Source organism: Caretta caretta, chromosome 5 (genome assembly GCF_965140235.1).
Source record: "Caretta caretta isolate rCarCar2 chromosome 5, rCarCar1.hap1, whole genome shotgun sequence".
In the NCBI taxonomy this organism is placed as follows: Eukaryota; Metazoa; Chordata; order Testudines; family Cheloniidae; genus Caretta; species Caretta caretta.
Genome location: NC_134210.1, coordinates 6263252 through 6284504, shown reverse-complemented (window position 1 = coordinate 6284504; position 21253 = coordinate 6263252). Strand labels below are relative to the sequence as shown.

Sequence of the window (21253 nt, the reverse complement as noted above, 5' to 3'; positions counted from 1 at the left end):
ATTACTTGAAACCACTTAAACCCTACTTTTTATACTTAATAAAATCACTTTTGTTGATTAATTAACCCAGAGTAAGTGATTAATACCTGGGGGAATCAAACAGCTGTGCATATCTCTCTATCAGTGTTATAGAGGGCGGACAATTTATGAGTTTACCCTGTATAAGCTTTATACAGAATAAAACGGATTTATTTGGGGTTTGGATCCCATTGGGAACTGGGTGTCTGTCTGGGTGCTGGAGACAGGAGTACCTGCTGACTGGTTTTCAGTTAAGTCTGCAGCTTTGGGGGCATGGTTGAGACCCTGGGTCTGTGTTGCAGCAGGTTAGTATATCTGGCTCGACAAGGCAGGGTCCTGGAGGTCCAAGCTGGCAGGGAAAACGGGCTCAGAGGTAGTCTCAGCACATCAGGTGACAGTCCCAAGGGGGTCTCTGTGACCCAACCCATCACACAGACCTTGTGTGACTTTCCAAAATCACAAAGAAATCCGTGGTACAGCTAAGAATGGAACTTAGTTTTTCCTCCATTGTGTTACAAGTTAAACAGTGACTAATGAAGCTTCTTTGGATTTAATTTAAAAGTGAACTACAAAACAAAATTGGAAAATGAGTTAAGCACCATTTTATGTGTGGCCTGCTCCAACTTATCAGGCCGTTAGGGACACAACACAGAAAAAAGTTAACTTGCTTTTTCAAAACTCTCCTATGAATCCATTTGGTAATACTGGTTCAGTGAAGAGATCCCGGAACATATTGTTCTGTGTTGTCATTGATTGCATGGGTTATAATGAGTCCTCTGTATGCAAAATGATGCACAGATACTTGCTGGGATCTAGCAACTCTGATCATTATCTGAAGTTCTGACCAACAGGAATGGAAGCACAGCTCAGAAGCAATAGTCTGGGTAATCTAAAGGCCCTCCCCAGCATTTCAGTAGTTTGTCATTCGCATGAGAGCTTCTTATGGTTATTTTATATCCCACAAGTAAAAAAAAATAACACATCTGATTCACCAAGATGTTACTCCACTGTAATTGCCCTGACTTCAAAGGAGTTACTCTGGCACAAAGCTGGAGTAATGTCATTGTGAATCAGGCCAGATCATTCTTCCTACTTATCTAATGATTTTCATTCATAGATCTCAAAGATCTTTAGAAGAGTGGGTGGGTAAGGATTATTAACCTCGTTTTACATATGGATGAATTGAGAGACAATGAGGTTAAGTGACTTACCAAAGGTGATGCAGTGAATTGGAGACAGATTTGGAAAAGAATTCAGTTATACTGACTCCCAGCTGCTCTACTAGAGTGCATCCTCTTAACGTGAGAAAATTGTAAATGTAAATCAAAGGAGGTCACTGAAAACTTTTTACCTGCAGATTTCAAGTTTAGGTAATCATCCTTTCCAGAAGCACTGAGGAGACGGAAGGAGCTAAATGAATCTGTGGGTAGTCCTTATACAAGAATAAGGCATTAAAGGAAGAAAGGAGGGGGACATTTTGCTCAGGATGCTATGTAACAAGACTGCAGCGACAAATCATTACTCCCAGAACACAGCTCAAGGAAATGTAATACTGCCATTTTCCAAATGCTTGGTTATAAAACCTTTCATACATACGATATTTAAAACCATGAATTACCTTTGAGAATGTATCCAAACGCCTAACAGTATCAAGTCATGGTAACAGTTATCTGTTTATAGGTCAGGAGGGCAGTAAATTATTGCGACGGAAAGCAGTAAAGTCTGCATTGTATCTAGTTGTGCTGTTTAACAGGTTGGAGTGAAAAGCAGGTGATGCATGGAAACTTCAGGTTTTTATAGCTACTGCCTCAATCTGTATTCACTTATATAAAGATGTCACATTTTTAAACATTTAAAAATCAAATTGTCTGGAGAATAGATTCATATAAAATTTATTTTCAGAAACTGATATTTAGCCTACTGCTATCAGAGTTGATTGCTCTTATGTGTAAGCATTATTCAAGTTTCCACAGGTTTGAAAATACAGAGACTGACATTTCAGATCCCATACTCAAGTGTGTCATTAACAAGGAACTGAAATGGGAACATTTCCACTTTCTCACGAATACTCAGTTGGGGTGTTAGGGTGATGGCCACACTAACTGCTTTCGAAATTTTTCTGAAACTGCTAAATATGGCATGTACTTTAACATAGGCAGGGAGGAAGAAAAATCACTTTTGCAGAAGAGAAATCTAGATTTTGTACGTTTCTGGCACTACATAGCTTGAGAATTAACTAGTTTCCAAATTGTGCCAGAAAGCTATCTGTAAGTGGCTAATGGATAAGATTACCACAGTGCAGATTTATATTTCTTACCATAATTTACTCTGCTTATGTCAAAGATGTTTGTCATGCCTTGGACTGCCAAACAGATCAGGGCCTAACTTGTTCAGTCAATTCTTTAAGAATTATCATTTCAGTCTTCACTGAGTTATTAAAGCTATGGAAATACAACACTAAATGAGACAGCAATGATGAAAGATGTCAGAAACCTATTAACTACAGCCTTTTAGGAAGCAAATAAAGGCTCGTACTAAGGTTAGAAATATAAATCACTAAGTGATATTCCATAACATCTAATATTTTCATAGTAAATTTCACCCCAAAAGATTCTAAAGTGCTTTAGCAAACATACAATGTAAGCTCTTTGGAGCTGTAACTGCCTTTGTAAAGCACCTAGTAAATGGAGGCCTGGCCCTTGACTACGGCTTCTAGGCATGATAGTAATAGAATTAAATAATATACAAGCACTAATTTATCCTTCCATTTAAATGCAGCCAACCCTGGGATAGAGTGTGACAGTTTAATAGTGCACAGAAAAAATATACAACTGTTGTAGGATAGGAAGAGAAGAAAAATATTGAAATGGCAGGAAGAGTTTAGGGAGACAGAGTTTAACTGAAATTTGGCAGGCGCACTGGAGTTTAATGGTTCTATTGTTTGTGTAAAGTTATATGGTAAATGTAGTGATCCCAAAGGACATTTCACTGTTTCCAGCCACTAACTATGGGATTAGTTCACTGACTCAGAACAAAGAATGTAATTTATTGATGTCACCAACACTATTTTCTGACAGATTTGGGAGGCGGGGGAGAGTTCTCCCCATCCAGGAAATAAAACCAAATGGGTTTTATTGGGTTCCCCCCAAACACACACTCTTAGGAACTTAACAATGATGTTGAAAGTATTTACATATTAATTTGGGGGAAAAAATGTTACTAGAAATATTAGGCACCAATTTCAATCTGTTAATGAAAACTATTTAGAGCAAAATTCAAAGGGAACCAATGGGAATATCAAGACTTTTGTTATGCCTCTTAGGCAGCATGACTTCTGTCTGCTCCTTGAGACAGATTTAAACTCATGGGTCCACTGCTAGTAGCTACAAGAGTAGAAGAAGAAGAATTAAAGGAAGAATCATAGAATCATGGGACTGGAAGGGACCTTGAGAGGTCATCCAGTCCAGTCCCCTGCACTCATAGCAGGACTAAGTATTATCCAGGCCAGCGGTTTCCAAAGTGGGGTGCGTGCACACCAGGAGGTACGCAAGGCCATTCCTGGGGGGACACCGCAGGAGGAGAGCCACTGAAGGTGGCAAGCCGGCAGCAGCTCGGCTCGCCCTGCTCTGTCTTTGCGGCACGCTCTCTCTCTCTCTCTCTTTTTTTTTTTTTTGCTTCCCTAGAGCTGGCCCTGAGGGTGCGCAATCCAAAAAGTTTGGAGACCACTGATCTAGACCATTCCCGACAGGTGTTTGTCTAACCTGCTCTTAAAAATCTCCAATGATGGAGATTCCACAACCTCCTTAGGTAATTTATTCCAGTGCTTAACCACCCTGACAGGTAGGAAGTTTTTTCTCCCTCCTCCTTGTAACAACCTTTTACATACTTGAAAACTGTTATGTCCCCTCTACAATAGCTACAGTCATAGATTTTAATACTAGTCGATTGGTCAGACATGAGAAATGACCCAATAACAATTCCAACCATCCACACGGGGAAAAATGAGTTCCTACTTGGTGCTTTGGATTCTTTGTCTGAAGATAAAACCACATAATACTGTCTGCAAGCTGTTGAAGATACTATCCTACCATCCAGAGAAAAATATGATAAGGAGATCTTTGCCATTTGATCACATAACACAAACAAAGTATAGATGATAGGAATTCAGGAGCAGGCACCCTAAATGTTTAATGCACAGGAGTTTAGCACACCATTTAAACCTCATTGAGAAAGCAGTAATACCTAAAAGAGTTCTAAAGCACTTCTATCACAGACGTTCAAAAAAGTTCCGGTTATCATCAGCTGCATGATTGGTTGATTGAAAAAGGAGGACTGATGCCTTAGCTTTCCAATAACACATGGTAAGATTGAGTCTCTGTTTTCATTCTGCTGCCATAACTTTCCTGAAATTAGCACACTGAGCACAGGGAAGACTGATCAAAACATAGCACATACTTTAAACAAGGGATTCTAAAGAGGCATTAAATTCACAACAACATTTGAAAAGAGTTCAGAGAGAGAGAAAGAGAGAGACTTGTTTGAGTACAGGTTGCTGACACGACTGTCTCAATCTCAGGGGAAATCTGGCTTGATCTAATTAACACCAAAATGGAACCACACAAGGTCAAAAATTGAAAAACAAATCAGAAGAGTTTGGACATTTTCTATGACTTATGCAGCATAACTGATCCCAAATTAAAAGGTCATAGGTTTAGCCCAGAACAGACTGAAAAAACTAAAACATGGTTGATGGAAATGGTATTCCTGAGTTCCTTCCTTCTCCTCCAACATTTAAAAGCGAAGATCCAGATTTCTACCCAAAATCTTTGTTAGCTAAGGAGGTCTTGTCAATTTGTTGTATGAAGAAAGTAGAAAATGTTTTTTTACAATTTCATTTCCCTAAGATGAGTGAATTCAGAATTTTTAACTATTTTTAAAAGACCTGCACATCTGTCCAGCCAGTTCAGCATCTATCAACCATATTTCAATCTCAGAATGGATTGGCTGAAATTTCACAATAGGCTAGGTGCTGAGAAGAGTTGGTAAAATCTGTGGTATATAAGGGCAGATTCAACAGAACGGACAGTCTAACTTCTTGGTAGACTGGAGACTCATTTATTTTGTTCTTGTGTTTTACTCACCGAACTGCAGGCTTTTCATTTTAGATAGTATGAGATCCTGTCTGAGGAATAAATATACCTACAAATTGAATCACATAGTATGTATTTTATTTCATTTCATAAAGTCTCGATGAGATTTTTACCTGGGCTTTCTCAATGTTTTTTCCCCTCAATTGGGGAAAAACAAACTACAAGCAGCATTTGGCTTGTTCCTAGAGAACTCCCTTTCAAACACGGGCTAAGTAGAACCCAGCTTCACTTGCAATAAATATCTGAAACTGACAGCTAGACATAGCATGGCTGTTGGCATAGAAGGATAATGACTAGGGCTGTCAAGAAATTTAAAAAATTAATCACGATTAATCGTACTGTTAAACAATAGAATACCATTTATTTAAACATTTGTGGACGTTTTCTACATTTTCAAATATATTGATTTCAATTACAACACAGAATACAAAGTGTACAGTGCTCACTTTATTTTTATTACAAATATTTGCACTGTAAAAAACAAAAGAAACAGTATATTTCAATTAAACTAATACAAGTACTGTAGTGCAATCAATTTATGATGAAAGTTGAACTTATAAATGTAGAATTATGTACAAAAAACAATTGCATTCAAAAATAAAACAGTATAAAACTTTAGAACTTACAAGTCCACTCAGTCCCACTTTAGCCAATCGTTCAGACAAACAAGTTTGGTTACAATTTGAAAGAGAAAATGCTGCCCATGTCTTGTTTACAATGTCACCTGAAAGTGAGAACAGGCTTTCGCATGGCATTGTTGTAGCAGCTGTGACATTGCACCCCATAATGCTTTATAGAAATATGCTTATGAGTGTAAATATGACATAACTGGAATATGTTTAACGCTAGATATGCCATGTAACATGTGTTTGCAAAGGTTACATTCTACTGCATGTATTCATCCTATTTGTACGCATGTATCATTTTTATATCTGAAGTTATGAGCGTTGGCTCTACGCTTTTAAAGTGTTTGCTGTAAAAAGAACCTAAGGCAGATTTGGTCAACATAGTGTGAAGGGGTTATTCAAGTAATTGGGAGTACTTGGCTAACAATGGACCTTTAAAGATGCCAATCCACATCTGAGCTTTCCGGGCAACGTTCGGGCTAACATGTGGGCAATGGCGTTGGCCTGTAAAGAACTGAGTCACGCATGGACATGTGACTTGCCCAGGTGACTCCAAAACTCCATCTTGTAGCTGTGATTCTGCATAGGAAAACACAAGAGAGACTATATAAGGCCCTGGGAAAACCCTCCATTTTGTCTTCAGCTGGCTCAGAGTATAGCCCCTCCAACCCAAAGAGATGCCTGAAAGAAACTGGAACAAAGGACAGTAACTACAGAGGTGAGAGTGATTGCTGGACCAAGACTAGGAGGAAGTCTAGCCTGTAAAAGAAGCTTATTGGAACCTCTCTGAGGATGAGATTTACCTGCATTTAGTTTCTTACTGTATTAGGCTTAGATTTGTGTGTTTTATTTTATTTTGCTTGGTAACTTACTTCGTTCTGTCTGTTATTACTTGGAACCACTTAAATCCTACTTTTTATATTTAATAAAATCACTTTTTACTTATTAATTAACCCAGAGTATGTATTAATACCTGTGGGGGTAAACAGCTGTGCATATCTCTCTATCACTGTTATAGAGGGTGAACAATTTATGAGTTTACTCTGTATAAACTTTATACAGAGTAAAATGGATTTATTTGGGGTTTGGATCCCATTGGAAATCTGGGTGCTGGAGATAGGGGCACTTCTTAAGCGGTTTTCAGTTAAGCCTGCAGCTTTTGGGGGACGTGGTTCAGACCTGGATCTGTGTTTGTAGGAGGCTAGCGTGGCTGGTACAACCAGGCAAGGTACTGAAGTCCCAAGCTGTCAGGGAAAACCGACTCAGAGGTAGTCCCAGCACATCAGGTGGCAGTTCACAAGGCGGTTTCTGTGACCCAACCCATCACACCAGCATCGCAAGATATTTACATGCCAGATACCCTAAAGATTCATATGTTCCTACATTCTTCAACCACCGTTCCAGAAGACATGCGTCCATGCCGATGACAGGTTCTGCTCGATAACAATTCAAAGCAGAATGGACTGAGCATGTTCATCTTCATCATCTGAGTCAGATGCCACCAGCAGAAGGTTGATATTTTTTGATGGTTCGGGTTCTGTAGTTTCTGCATCAGAGGGTTGCTCTTTTAAGACATCTGAAAGCATGCTCCACACCTCATCCCTTTCAGATTTTGGAAGGCATTTCAGATTCTTAAACCTTGGGTCGAGGCCTGTATCTATCCTTAGAAATCTCACATTGGCACCTTCTTTGCATTTTGTCAAATCTGCTGTGAAAGTGTTCTTAAAATGAACATGTGCTGGGTCATCATCCAAGACTGCTATAACATGAAATATATGGCAGAAAGTGGGTAAAACAGAACAGGAGACGTACAATTTTCCCCCAAGGAGTTCAGTCACAAATTTAATTAACACATCATTTTTTTAACAATCATCATCAGCATAGAAACATGTCCTCTGGAATGGTGGCTGAAGCATGAAGAGACATACGAATGCTTAGCATATTTGGCACATAAATACCTTGCAATGCCGGCTTAAAAAGTGCCATGCGAACACCTGTTCTCACTTTCAGGTGACACTGTAAATAAGAAGCAGTCAGCATTATCTCCCATAAATGTAAACAAAATTGTTTGTCTTAGCAATTGGCTGAACAAGAAGTAGGACTGAGTGGACTTGTAGGCGCTAAAGTTTTACATTGTTTTGTTTTTCCGTGCAGTTATGTAACAAAAAAATCTTTATCATGAAAGTGTAACTTACAAAATGTAGAAATCTCACTACAGTATTTGTATGATGTGAATTGAAAAATACTATTTCTTTTATCATTTTTACAGTGCAAATATTTGTAATAAAAAATAATAGTGTCCCCCCTCCTCCACAGCCTCAGCTAGCCGTGCCACCAGCGCGGGCGGGGGCTGCACTGCGGGGGCAGGGGAGAGCAGGAAGGGAGGCTTACCTGCAGCCACAGGGGAGTAGGCGGGTGGTGTGGGTGGCAAGAGCACAGCGAACGTGAGCGGAGGACTCAGAAGGAGCACTGGGCGGCCGCGCAGCCGGCCAGAGAGAAGTGGTGCTTTGAAGTGGAAACCATCACTTCTCTCCGGCTGCGCAGGGGCTCCTGCTCCTCCTGAGTCCTCCACCCAGGTTCGCAGGGCTTCATTCTGAAAGGGGCTTTAGAGGGGGGGCCTATCAGGGGACGGGGGTGTGGATAGGGGTTGGGGCAGTCAGAGAGTGGGGGTGGGGGGGTTGGATTGGGGGTGTGGTCCCAGGAAGGGGTGGTCTGGGGGACAAGGAGTAGGGGAGGTTGGATGGGTCGGGAGTTCTGAGGAGGGCAGTCAGGGGGCAGATAGGGTTAGGGTTTGGGGAGGCAGAGCCTTCCCTACCCAGCCCTCCATACAGTTTTGGAACCCCAATGTGACCCTCAGGCCAAAAACTTTGCCCACCCCTGCTTTACACAATCCATTAGACCACAGTGTCTGCATGAATGTTGAAAACTATTAACCAGAAATTCCAGTCCTATTAATGATATTCCTTGTATAAGAAATGTAATAAATATTTAAAGATCTCTACTTGGGTGTCTGGATTTTCTCTTTAAAGAGGAACATTAACATGGGACTTCTTTTAGATATATCCTAAGTTTTGTTTTTTTTAAAGCCTCTGAGAAGAGGCAATAGGCATACAAAGAATCAATGGACTTCATCCTTATGCAGCATTATCTGGAATGTTTGAGGAGCCTGCAAAAGAATTCAGTAAACTAGCACAGGAGTTTTCCTGATAAGGTTTAGGAAATTTATAAATATTTTGTCTCTCAATCATAGAAAGTACTGTAAACTCAAGTTTGTTTTACATACATGTCAGTTCCAGTGTGGATGCTGAATTTGGGCTGTACGTTTGTGTTTTCACTCAATGTTAACTGTCGGTTTGAAAATATTGAATTTACGCAGCCTGCCAGTCTGTAAGTATTTATACCTGGCGGGTTTGTTGATCAAGGCCAACATTTTGAAAAAGTTTCAGAGTAACAGCCGTGTTAGTCTGTATTCGCAAAAAGAAAAGGAGTACTTGTGGCACCTTAGAGACTAACCAATTTATTTGAGCATGAGCTTTCGTGAGCTACAGCTCACTTCATCGGATGCATACCGTGGAAACTGCAGCAGACTTTATATACACTTTGTCACTTTGGATGGGCTATCACCAGCAGGAGAGTGAATTTGTGTGGGGGGGTGGAGGGTGAGAAAACCTGGATTTGTGCTGGAAATGGCCCAACCTGATGATCACTTTAGATAAGCTATTACCAGCAGGACAGTGGGGTGGGAGGAGGTATTGTTTCATATTCTCTGTGTGTATATAAAGTCTGCTGCAGTTTCCACGGTATGCATCCGATGAAGTGAGCTGTAGCTCACGAAAGCTCATGCTCAAATAAATTGGTTAGTCTCTAAGGTGCCACAAGTACTCCTTTTATTTTGAAAAAGGTAGATCAACTGCTACCAAGAAGCACTGAAGTCTAGAGGTCTTAAAATAAAGAAAGGTGCTGACCTGTTAGTAGCCGGAGTTCTTTGAGATGTGTTGTCTACATGTATCCCACTTCTGATGTGCATGGGCCCCATATGCCTGTGATTGAAACACTTTAGCCAGCAGCATCTGTTGGCTACACCTTGTGTCCTTCATGCCCCGGAGCCGGGCAGAGCAACCAACTGACCCTCCATTCCTTCACAACCATCAATGCCATATTAATAGACACTACAGTAGTGGGGAAAGGAGGGTGAGTCCTGGGACACATGTAGACAACACATCTCAAGAGTTAGTCTACATGAGGTCCATTTCTGGTGACTCAAGCACTGTACAAACATCGGAGGAGGGTATTGTGAGTCTAATCAAACATGAATTGCAACAAAGTCCTGCAGAAATGAGCATCCAAGCAAGATGCCTCTAGAATACAGTATTGCCTAGTAAAAGCTTGTACACTACCCCATGTACATAAGCAGCATTACTTATGACAGTTAGAGAAATATCCCTGAGGCCACAGAAGCTGTCTGCGCCCTGGTATAATGTGATCTAATCTGCCCCGGGAGTTCTAAATTAGCTCTCTCATACACCAACTTAATGCAACTGACACCCACTTGAAAATTCTCTGGGTTGAAATTGCTTGACCCCTAGATCTTTCAGCAATAGAAATAAATAACCTATGTGACAACCTAAATAGTTTTGTTCTATTTTTAAAATAAGATAGAGCCCTGAGGACATCTCATGTGGGTAATGCTGCTTCAGCCCTAGACAAATGGGGCTCTGGGAAGAACTGAGGATTGTTGGTTGCTCTGCCCAGCTTAAAACTGTTGGTGGGGGCTCAAGGCCACAAAGGGCGCACTTGTAGCCAAAGGACATTGCTGGCTAAAGTGTTCTGATTTCTGGCACACGCACACCAGAAGTGGAACACATGAAGACAAACACTTGAAGAATGGTTGGGGTTTTTTTTTGTTGTTTTTTTTTAAGCAGGCATACTGGTAGTCCCAAGAGACCCCCACTGAGATCAGGGTCCCATTCCATAGATACTAAGGCTACAAGGGAGCCTGGTAATCATCTAGCCTGACAGAGTACAGGCTGTAGAACTTCCCCAAAATAAGTCCTAGAACAGATCTTTTAGAAAAACATCCAAACTTGATTTTACAATGGTCAGTGATAAAGAATCCACCATGACCCATGGTAAATTGTTACAACGGTTAATTACTCTCATTGTTGTAAATGTATGCCCTATTTCCAGTCTGTTTTTTTCTAGTGTCAATGTCCATTTTGCTAGTCATTGTGCAAATACACAGCAAAAGTTTGCCTCTGACCCCAAAAAACTTACAGTCTCAATAGAGAAGACAGACAATGGGAGAAAGGATATTTTATTCCTATTTTACAGATCGGGAAGTGAAGCACAGGGTCAGTAAGAGACTTGCCCAGGATCACACAAGAAAGACTGTGGCAAATACAAATTGAGCCCAGTGCCCTAACTGAGCTAGTAGGAATGAGTTTGAAGAGCTCAGTGTTTCCTATTACACCTTCTTCTGATTGATCTTTGCATTTCAGTTTGTTTGGTCCTCCTGGATCCACGTCACCCTCCAGCCCTTCTGTGGCTCTGCTGCAACCTTCTCCATACCCTTCATTGATTCAGAGGATGTCACTTTCACCTTTATCTGCTTCCTTTCAGCCTACAGTTCTGTTCCTTTTGAGAAAACTAGTCAGTAATTTCCCCAGCTATAACAGTCAAAGCTCAATACACTTTAAATAAAGCAGTATTTATTGGCAATGTGTGGAACGGAGAGGAAAAAGTAATAAAAAAGGATTGTTAGACAATATACATCTCATATATAGATACTACTAAAAGCACCTTCAGGCTAGCCCTAAATTTAAGTTAAAGAAAAATCCAAGCTACCTAAATGCCACCAAACTCATCACTACTCCTAACTAATATTGACTTATGTTAAACCTTTGTCTCTTCCTGGCTACTTCCCTTCTCAAATTATCTGATACCTTTGGGTCCACTTCAGATTACAGTAGTTCTTTATTTATTGTCCCAATCCACATTTATCTTTCAGATGGGGTCATCCATTGTTCCAGTACAGCTGGGTAAACAACAAAATAAATTCTATCATGTAGGTTTGCCTCCCAGCATTCAAAACCCTCTGCATACTTTTTTCTTTAATCAAGCTCAACAATGGTTTTAAAGGTGACCCGTGAAAAGGAAAAAAAAGAGCTTGGTTTGTGCAGACTGACCCCCCACCTCCACACATACAGCTGCTTTTTCAGGGAAATAACCCAGATAACAGAACTTTGAAAGGCTACCTTTGTTAAGGCAGAAGATGACAGATGTGGACAAGCGTTTAGCCACCGAGATGAAAAGAAAGCAGGATCTGTGGCCTTTTCTGGGAAGGGAGTTCTTCGGTTTTTATTTTGAAACTACACAGAATATCATATCAGTAACATTTAAGATGAACAAGTGATTTTTCTTTTTTTTAATAAAATCTAGCCTCCAAAAAGGAATGCTAATCTTGTTAGATCATATACTACCCAGGCCAGAGACTATGTCTTCATATGTGTTTGTACAGCACTTTGTTAAATAGCACCCTGCTCTTGACTGGGATCTCTGGGTGCTAAACAACAGATAAACTAATACATAACACATAAGAACAAGGAGGAGTAGATGCCCCTTTGGAATTTGTTGGGATTTGGAATTCACTCTCTGTTAGGTTTTCCTAGCAGCTGCTTAGCTAGGGGAGAACCCAAGCTGAAAACAGAGAATCTGGTGAACAAGAATCTTCTTGAGCCAAGGGAATCAACAGATGTACTGATAATCTTATACAAATAAGAAATAAAAGCAGCCAGCTGTACTTGAAAATAAAAAGATTAATATGAAGCAGGCAGAGCCATGGCTAAAGATATTATCCCTCCCTTCAACGGAAGATCAAGAATTCCATTCCAGTAAAAGTTCAGCCTTCAGTCCAGCTCTTGAGAGTCAAGTCCTACTCAAAGCTGCGGAACATTTCCACAATTTCATCAGCCACATACTTGCCAAAGTAAATTGGATTCTTTCCACTGTTTGAGATGGCAGTGAAGCAGGGCCTGTATAATTAGGTCAAACCTGATTACCTAGAACAGCAGCAATTTTCTTGCCATCTCCGCATAAAGCTTCTTGAAATGGCAAAGGACGAACAATTGGGAGCAGCAGAAAGACGTCCAAAATAGCTTTTGATAGAGTTAACTATGGTTTAATACGGATGGCATTTTCTATTAATATCAGGGCAGAAACCTATTGTTCAGTAGAGCTCTTCACTTCCTTTACACAAAAGCTATCTCTTTGCATCAGTCTGACTCTACTTTACTGACCACTTTAATAGTCACTGTACAATTAATGCTTCTTTTTATGGGGTGGCGGAAAGTAAACCAATTTCAGTTCAGCTTCTAGGTATTGAATTTATTATAAAAAGTTATGTACTTAAAACTCCTCTAATGAAACCAGAGGCATCATGAGATATTAACCTAGAGTTAATGCTAGGAAGGCCAGTTTGAATAATTCAGTTCATGTCACCGTAAGTATCTTTTCAAATGGAATTAACTTTATCTCACACAAAAAAGATACTTCATGTTCCAGTTACTGATTATTGACTCCACAAAAGTTGAGTCTTAAATCATTTCACCACCGTTTCCCCAACAATTTCAGCCCACTGCCCGGGTATGTCTTTAAATTTTGAGCATGGGCTTCTGTTTAAAGGACCCTACTACTAAGCAGAGATTATGAACAGCAGCAATTCCAAGGTCACGAAAAGATAAAAAGACGCAGGCAAACTAAACGTACCCCGAAGTAGCAGCATTAGTTCAACGTGGATAAGAATCAGGGCTGCGTTTCAGTCACAGGTGCAATAGTATTGTAGCTCCTGCAGTCATTTGGTTGCTACACAACTGTCCTTTCTTTTCTCGACAGCATGAGAAAATTTGGTAACACCACAGCATGCCTCATTCTCTTTTGCTACTCTACATTCCTAATCCTGAAATCAGCTTTTGGATCCTGAAAGGCGATGTTGCACTGGCAGTCCAAGTCTGCAGAGAATGGGCAGCCTTATCAGTATTAATCCACATAAAAATAAGGAAGGAAGAGTAGAAAGGTGAACAGCAGAAGATGCCATGATGATGGGTGTGGCTTGAGATCACAAGTCAAAAAAAAAGTTAGATTAAAAACGGGAGGAAGAGAAGAACAGAGACAAAAGAGTTCTAAATAGACCACATTAAGAGGCATTTCTTTACAAAGTGTAGTTGGGTGTCCTCCCATGTGGTTCTGCAGGGCAGAGAACAGAAAAGATTACCTATATTTAACTGCTCTTTGAGTGTCACCTTTGATTATCACACTTGTGGGATTGATGCCCCCGGCAGCTCAAACTACAGGTGCCAATTCCACAAGTGAGAATAGACAGCAGTTACAAAAAGAAGGAAATGTTATCTACCTCTGTGTAACAAGCCAGGAGGGTTATGGTTGGGTAGCAAGCCAATAGCTGAAGCTCTTACAGTCCATTTGATGTATCCAGGCTTTCCTGACCGCAATCAAAATAAACAAACAGAAAAGTTCCCCGTGGTCAGCGATTTAAACAGAACTCAGGAAAGATTAAGATTAAAATTAAAGAGTCTGGACAAACTGGAGAAATGGTCTGAAGTAAATAGGAGGAAATTCAATAAGGACAAATGCAAAGTACTCCATTCAGGAAGGAACAATCAGTTACACACATACAAAATGGGAAATGACTGCTTAGGAAGGAGTTTGGATCACAAGCTAAATATGAGTCAACAGTGTAACACTGCTACAAAAAGGTAAACATCATTCTGGGATGTATTAGCAGGAGCGTTGTAAGCAAGATACAAGAGGTAATTCTTCTGCTCTACTCCACACTGATTAGGCCTCAACTGGAGTACTATGTCTAGTTCTGGGTGCCACATTTTGGGGAAAATGTGAACAAATTGGAGAGAGTCCAGAGAAGAACAAAAAAAATGATTAAACATCTAGAAAACATGACCTATGAGGGAAGATAGAAAAAAAATGGGTGGGGTTCGTCTAGTCTGGAGAAGAGAAGACTGAGGGGGGGGACATGATACCAGTTTTCAAGTACATAAAAGGTTGTTACAAGGAAGAGGGAGAAAAACTGTTCTTGTTAACCTCTGAGAAGCAATGGGCTTAAATTGCAGCAAGGGTGATTTAGGTTGGACATTAGGAAAAACTTCCTATCTGTCAAGGTGGTTAAGGACTGGAATAAATTGCCCAGGCTGGTTATGGAATCTCCATCATTGGAGATTTTTAAGAGCAGGTTAGACAATCACCTGTCAGAGATGGTTTAGATAATACTTAGTCCTGATGTGAGTGCAGGGGGTTGGACTAGATGACCTCGCAAGGTCCCTGCCAGTCCTACAATTCTCTGATTCTATAAGGCTTTCTTCAGCCTAACCAACATAAGAACAAAGGTCAGTAAAGAACCTCCTGGATCAAGTCCAGTCCACAAGTCCATATAATCCTGTTCACAAATTTATCAAGCTCCATCTTAAAACTGATTCAGTTGTTTGCCTCCACTACTCCTATTGGAAGGCTGTTCCAGAACCTCCTCCCCCAACAGAAACGTCACTGAGAAGGGTGGCTTTTTCTGGCCTAGAGTTTAAGAGCAGTAAAAAGTAATTTTAAATCAGACCAAATAAGAGCTCTTCTGTCATTTCCTTCTTCCTCCATGTGGGAACTGTTTCTGATTATCAATTCCAACTTCACTCTTTCGGACACAGCTGGGAAATTACTGCATTCACTACAGAGAACTTTGCTCTGCTACCCTGACACTTAGAATATGCAGCTCTAGTCAGAAAAAGCACATTAACTCTCTTTGCCAACCCCTGAACAGGGTCTAAAGTGCCTGGTCACCTCATTTTTGGTGTTCTCTCAATAGAACTTGCTCCTCTGTGAGGATTAGGATAGGTAAATCACAATGCTGAATTGTCTACCAGGTTCTGAGCAACTGTAAGGAAAGTGCTCATGACCAATCAGATGATCGTCAACTATTTAAATTATGTAGATATGCTAGTCAATGCCTTCTTAGTCCACATAGCTAAATGGTCTCCCAAACTTTAACACTTAGGCTATATGTCTACACGGCAATTAACCCAGGCTTTTACATGGGTTTTAGCCTTAACTCCCCCTTTCTGACTACATAAAAAACCTCTAGCCCAGGTTTAAAGGTGCTTTAAATATACAGGCTAGTTTACCTGGCTGGTGATCTAGGTTAGGAAACAAGGCTTAAACTTGGCCTGGAACCAACACACTTTGCAGTAAGGACACAGGCTAAAACACTTGAGTCCTCCTGTCTTCTTTCTTTAACCTCCTGGACCCCCAGGTGCATCCACCAGTTTCTGCCATTTATTTCAATCTTGTGCTGGTCTGTACAGGCTTCTGAGTGTCACATTGATGGGTTTGGCTTCTCTATTGTTCTGCATAATGTTTCTCTAGGTCACCTTCTTTTTCTCTTTCCATGCGTGTCCATATTATCACTTGCTCTGGAAGATATGTTGGCGGCATCCATAAAGTGTGTCTCAGCATAAAGGCCCATTATATATGCCCCCTGTGATAAATGAGAGGCGGGTGGCTCCCTTTTGTGGACACCCAGCCAGCCAGTTAGCTATAGAATCCCTCTTGGTAGCTGTTCTCTACTTCCTTTACCTGTAAAGGGTTAAAAAGTCTGACTGCATGCATAGGTAAAGGGAAGTGAGTGGGCACCTGACCAAAAGAGCCAATGGGAGGGCTAGAACTTTTTAAAATTGGGAAAACTTCCATTTTCAAAACTTCAGCTGTGAAAAGCTGAAGGCCAGGTATGAAAATCATCAGAATCATACCTAGAAATTGCTTATTTGGAAACCCAGATATGTAAGTAGACCAGAAAATGTGTAGGAAGACATGATTAGGTTTGTTTATTTCTTAGGCTTATGGACTCCTATGTGCTAACCCCAAATGCTTTTGTTTTGCTTGTAACCTTTACGCTGGACCTCAAGAAGGTTATTCTTGACGTTTAATTTTTGTAAGGTTTCAGAGGAACAGCCGTGTTAGTCTGTATTCGCAAAAAGAAAAGGAGTACTTGTGGCACCTTAGAGACTAACCAATTTATTTGAGCATGAGCTTTCGTGAGCTACAGCTCACTTCGCTCATGCTCAAATAAATTGGTTAGTCTCTAAGGTGCCACAAGTACTCCTTTTCTTTTTGCGAATACAGACTAACACGGCTGTTCCTCTGAAACCTGTCATTATGCAAGGCATTGCATTTAGCCGTATGGAGTGGAAATCTATCAACTGCATGAAGAAACTTGTACAGATACAGACAGACATCATCTTCCTTTCCAAATGCAAACAGATGGACATCGTACCAAAAGGACTGAAGGTCAAAAATCCATTACAATCTACATACCACACAGACTATGCTGACAGCTTGTGCCTCACGCTCTCAAAGAAACTGCGGAATCACCTGATCAAGATCCTCTACAGCAAACAGGGAAAGATTAAGAATGAGCTCTCAAAAATGGATACTCTCATAAAGAACCAACCTTCCACACAAACTTCCTCGTGTTCTGATGAAGTGAGCTGTAGCTCACGAAAGCTCATGCTCAAATAAATTGGTTAGTCTCTAAGGTGCCACAAGTACTCCTTTTAATTTTTGTAAGTGAGTTTTTAAAATCTAGCAAAAGCCTATATTCCAGATGTATTTTCTTTTTAATAAAATTTAACTTTTTTAAGAACAGGATTGGATTTTTGGTGTCCTAGGAGGTTTGTGCATATGTTGTTTAATTAGCTGGTGGCAACAGCTGATTTCCTTTGTTTTCTTTCTCAGCTCTTCCCCAGAAGAGGGGGTGAAAGGGCTTGAGGGTACCCCACAGGAAGGAATTCCCAAGTGCTCTTTCCTAGTTTCTCAAAAGGGGGAGGAGGGGGTGCACTTGGGTGGTGGCAGCATCTACACATCCTAGGTCAGAGAGAAGCTGTGACCTTGGGAGTTTAATACCAGCCTGGAGTGGCCAGTATTAATTTTTAGAATACTTGTGGGCCCTCACCATCCGCACTCAAAGTGCCAGAGTGGGAAATCAGCCCTGACCCCCCACATACAGGTGATTGCAGAAATAATGAGGACACGGCTTTGCAGTGGGGATAGTCACACCCAAGCCAGGCTACCAAAGGTGCTCAGACCTAGGTACCAACAACTTGTATTAACTGTGTAGAGTAGACATAGTTGCAGAGAGACTGCAACCAGTAGGAGTTCACAGAAGAGGAGCTCAATACCTTGAGGTTCATAGAAGTTTGACCAAAAAGTGTCAGCAGGGCTAAAGTTAGAAATTAGCCAGCAAGAAGAGGCCTCATCTTAAACAGGAAAGAAAGAGTTGCTGCCATTAAAATGGGATGAAAGGAGGGCAAATGGGACAGGCAAGGTGGAAGGTCTCAGTGCACCACATTACAGACACTGGGGCTAGAGTCAGTCCCAATCATGACTCCATGGCACCAAACTATTCATCAAATGGCAATGAGCACTAGGTGCTGCACTGATATGTGCTGATGCACCCATTATTGAGGTGATGCTTTTTTACTTGTGTCTGCCTTTATATTTTGGCATAGAAGCTATGGTGGATGACCTGATACCAGGTATTACCCAGGAGCAAAAGATAAAGATATTTGTCTGTCTCTCAACTGGTTCAAGGTAAAAAAATCTCAAACATAACTCGCCTCCTCATGAGTAATGGCCTCACCACAAACACAGCTGGCACTGCCAGGCTGGTCTGTGTTGAACTACTGAAAGAGCTTCAACTTGGCTTTTTCAAATTCCCCAGTGAAGTGCAGGTATGTGAGAGAATAATAAGACCAGAAGTTCTCAGGCAAGATTTGCTAATCTTAGGAACTCCACACCAGTCAAAGATTCACAAGATTTTAAATGTGGCAGAACACAAAAATTTCTATCAATATTTATAAAACCCAAACCTCACCAGCAGGACATTGTATATAACAGGAAACTGAAGGGGAAAGTCAGTTCTTCTTTCTAAATACAAAGTTAAGTGCTGTTACACACTTATTAAAAAGAAAAGCCAAATGCCACTCACCAGGATAGACTTCATCAATAGCTAGCTGTGTCTGTGTAGTTTTGTTAGAATGCAAGCTCCACGAAGCACAGTGTGCCACCTTCTGGGTTTTCTACAGTGCTGAGCTCATTGCCAGCACATAACTGTTATGATAATAGAAGCCCCTAGCAGATGCTTCAAGGCTCAAGACCTAAAAGCTATACCACTATTAGAAGCTCCAGGCTCATGTGAGACACCAAGGATGGAGATCTGCAGAGGGAATTTTTTGAAGAAGAGTAGATAAGAACAACATTGGTCAGAGCCATTATCTTCATCTTGGCGAAAGGATCAGCTATCAGCAGGTACATAAATCAAGTAACTAGCTATCAGCAAATCACTAATAGCAAGGTCTTTAGCTACTTTCCCGTTTCAGCATATGGGAACCTTAGACCACTTAACCACTTAGGTAGGACATACAGCATCTCAAGCAATACTTTCTCTTAACTTTATGTGCAATTAGTAGCTGTTTCATGAAGGTTCAAAATGAGATGGACTCCCTCATAGACTGGAAAAGTTCTTATCAGCCAAGCTCACCTGCTTCCACCTCTTTTTCACTCACTGAAAATTATGCTGGAAATTTAAAAGGCTATTTCTACAATGATAACAAATTCCCTGTGAAGCACATGTTGTCCAAAAGGGCTCGAGGAAGGCAACAGCACCCCTTACCTTTCTCCTTAGACTGCAAAGAAAAGGATTCCTCACAGTTCCCGCTGCAGTACAGTAGAATCAATGAACTTGACCTGATTTACTGATCCAAGCGTTGCTTTAAGTAATAATTTCTTACCTCTAATCCATGTATTAGGGGAAAGGGCCATGGAAAAGCCAATCACAGAATAGTGCAAGAACGTTTATATACTATAAGACAACACATTACAGTTACAGCCCTGACAGTAAGTGAAAGGGTTTTTCAATGGGATCAGCAATGTAGTCATTAAAGAAATGGTGAGGGGAGAGACCTTACCTGCTGCTCCTTCATCTTGGCAGCACCAAGCTCTGACAGAGAGACCGTTAGCTTTTCTTGCTGTTCAGATAGATACTTCTGATATAGACTCAGAAGTTCCTGGCATTCTCTGTACTGCTGCTGCAGAGGTGAGATAGCAAGTTAAGGGGAAAAAAAATATTCCGTATTGAAAAGTAAAAATCAAACAAATACCAATTTATTCTGTGTAAATCTGTTTTTGTCCTGTGGTAACTGAAGCCATAAAATGCAGAGTTCAGAGAAAGACACACCATGTGAGCATGGAGTGTGGGGGGGAAGGGAGGGTGGAGATGGATGGTTACTATGGATGTGCCTAAAGAGAAATGAAAAGACCAAGCACAAGTGCAATCTTATCCCCCACCCATAAGACAGAGACAAAGGACCTTCTCCAAGTTTACAAACACTTGAAGGGGCTGAGTACAGGAGGTAGGTTATGATATTTCAGTTAGCACAGTTACAGCCCTCTTTGCATATGTGGTCCTATTTGTATTCAACTAAGGAGGATAGTGCTAATAGTTTAATTATCAATAGCCAACTGGGTAAATATTCCACTTTTTAAGTACAGCTATGGATTTGGTGCCCACATACTCAATTTGAACTACTGATGGATCATAAACACCACCACAGTTGCAGGACTACAGGCCTTTCAGAGACCAGCAATGATTTTTGGATTGTTATCTGGAGAAGCAGCAAACTGTGGTATTTGCAAGGGTATTAGCTATAGTGTCCTGCCTTGCTTGCAGGACTGAAATTCCAAAAGGAGATAAATCTGCTCTTCACCTGTCATTGTGTAATTCCCTCCCTTGCTCATTTAGCATGGTAAACCATTTATGCTCCCCCCTCATTCCACCCCTCCCCGATTTCAATTATGCATGCGGCTCAGCTAAGGGCTCAATGTCCAAAAAGATTACTCTGAATAAATACTTTAATAACAAGTCATTACAATTAAGGTAGGGAACAAAAACTTCTTCAAATATATAAAATGGTGTTGAGTTACAGATTTCCTTAACATTTTTATGATCTAATCATCGCTTCTGGGCAAATTCATGTTGCAATCATTTTTGCCAATCATGGCTGCATAAATAACTCGCCGCTTTGTTATTCCCCATTACGATCCTTTAAAAAAAAAAAAAAGAGCCAAAAATGGGATGAGCAAAGCTTTTTGGGGACAGAGCAGAAGGGAGGTGATTAAGATCTAATGCTAAAGTAATAAGGAGAGCTTCTAAAACACCTTTGCTCAGCATCTTGTGATAAAGGCGGGTACAAACAATGGTCTAAATAAGCTAATTGCTTTTTCTAGTCAATCTGTCTGAAGCCTGAGCGGTTTTACGTTTTTGTGCATTTTGTCAGAGAGCACCAAAAGGCTGAAGTGATTTGTGGTGGTCTCAGGAGTCTCTGCCAGCTA

General features: G+C 40.7%; 1 protein-coding gene across 5 annotated transcripts in view; it reads right to left on the bottom strand.

Moving 5' to 3' along the window:
- Nucleotides 1-21253, bottom strand: part of KIAA1328 (KIAA1328 ortholog) — a 296689-nt gene that overhangs the window by 164426 nt on the left and 111010 nt on the right. For 3 of the 5 annotated variants that reach the window (XM_075128343.1, XM_048849784.2, XM_048849783.2), the window contains exon 6: nucleotides 19831-19958. In XM_075128343.1, the coding sequence (XP_074984444.1) occupies nucleotides 19831-19958 (128 nt within the window). The remainder of the gene's footprint in view (nucleotides 1-19830; nucleotides 19959-21253) is intronic. The other 2 variants (XM_048849787.2, XM_048849786.2) reach the window with 1 other exon arrangement.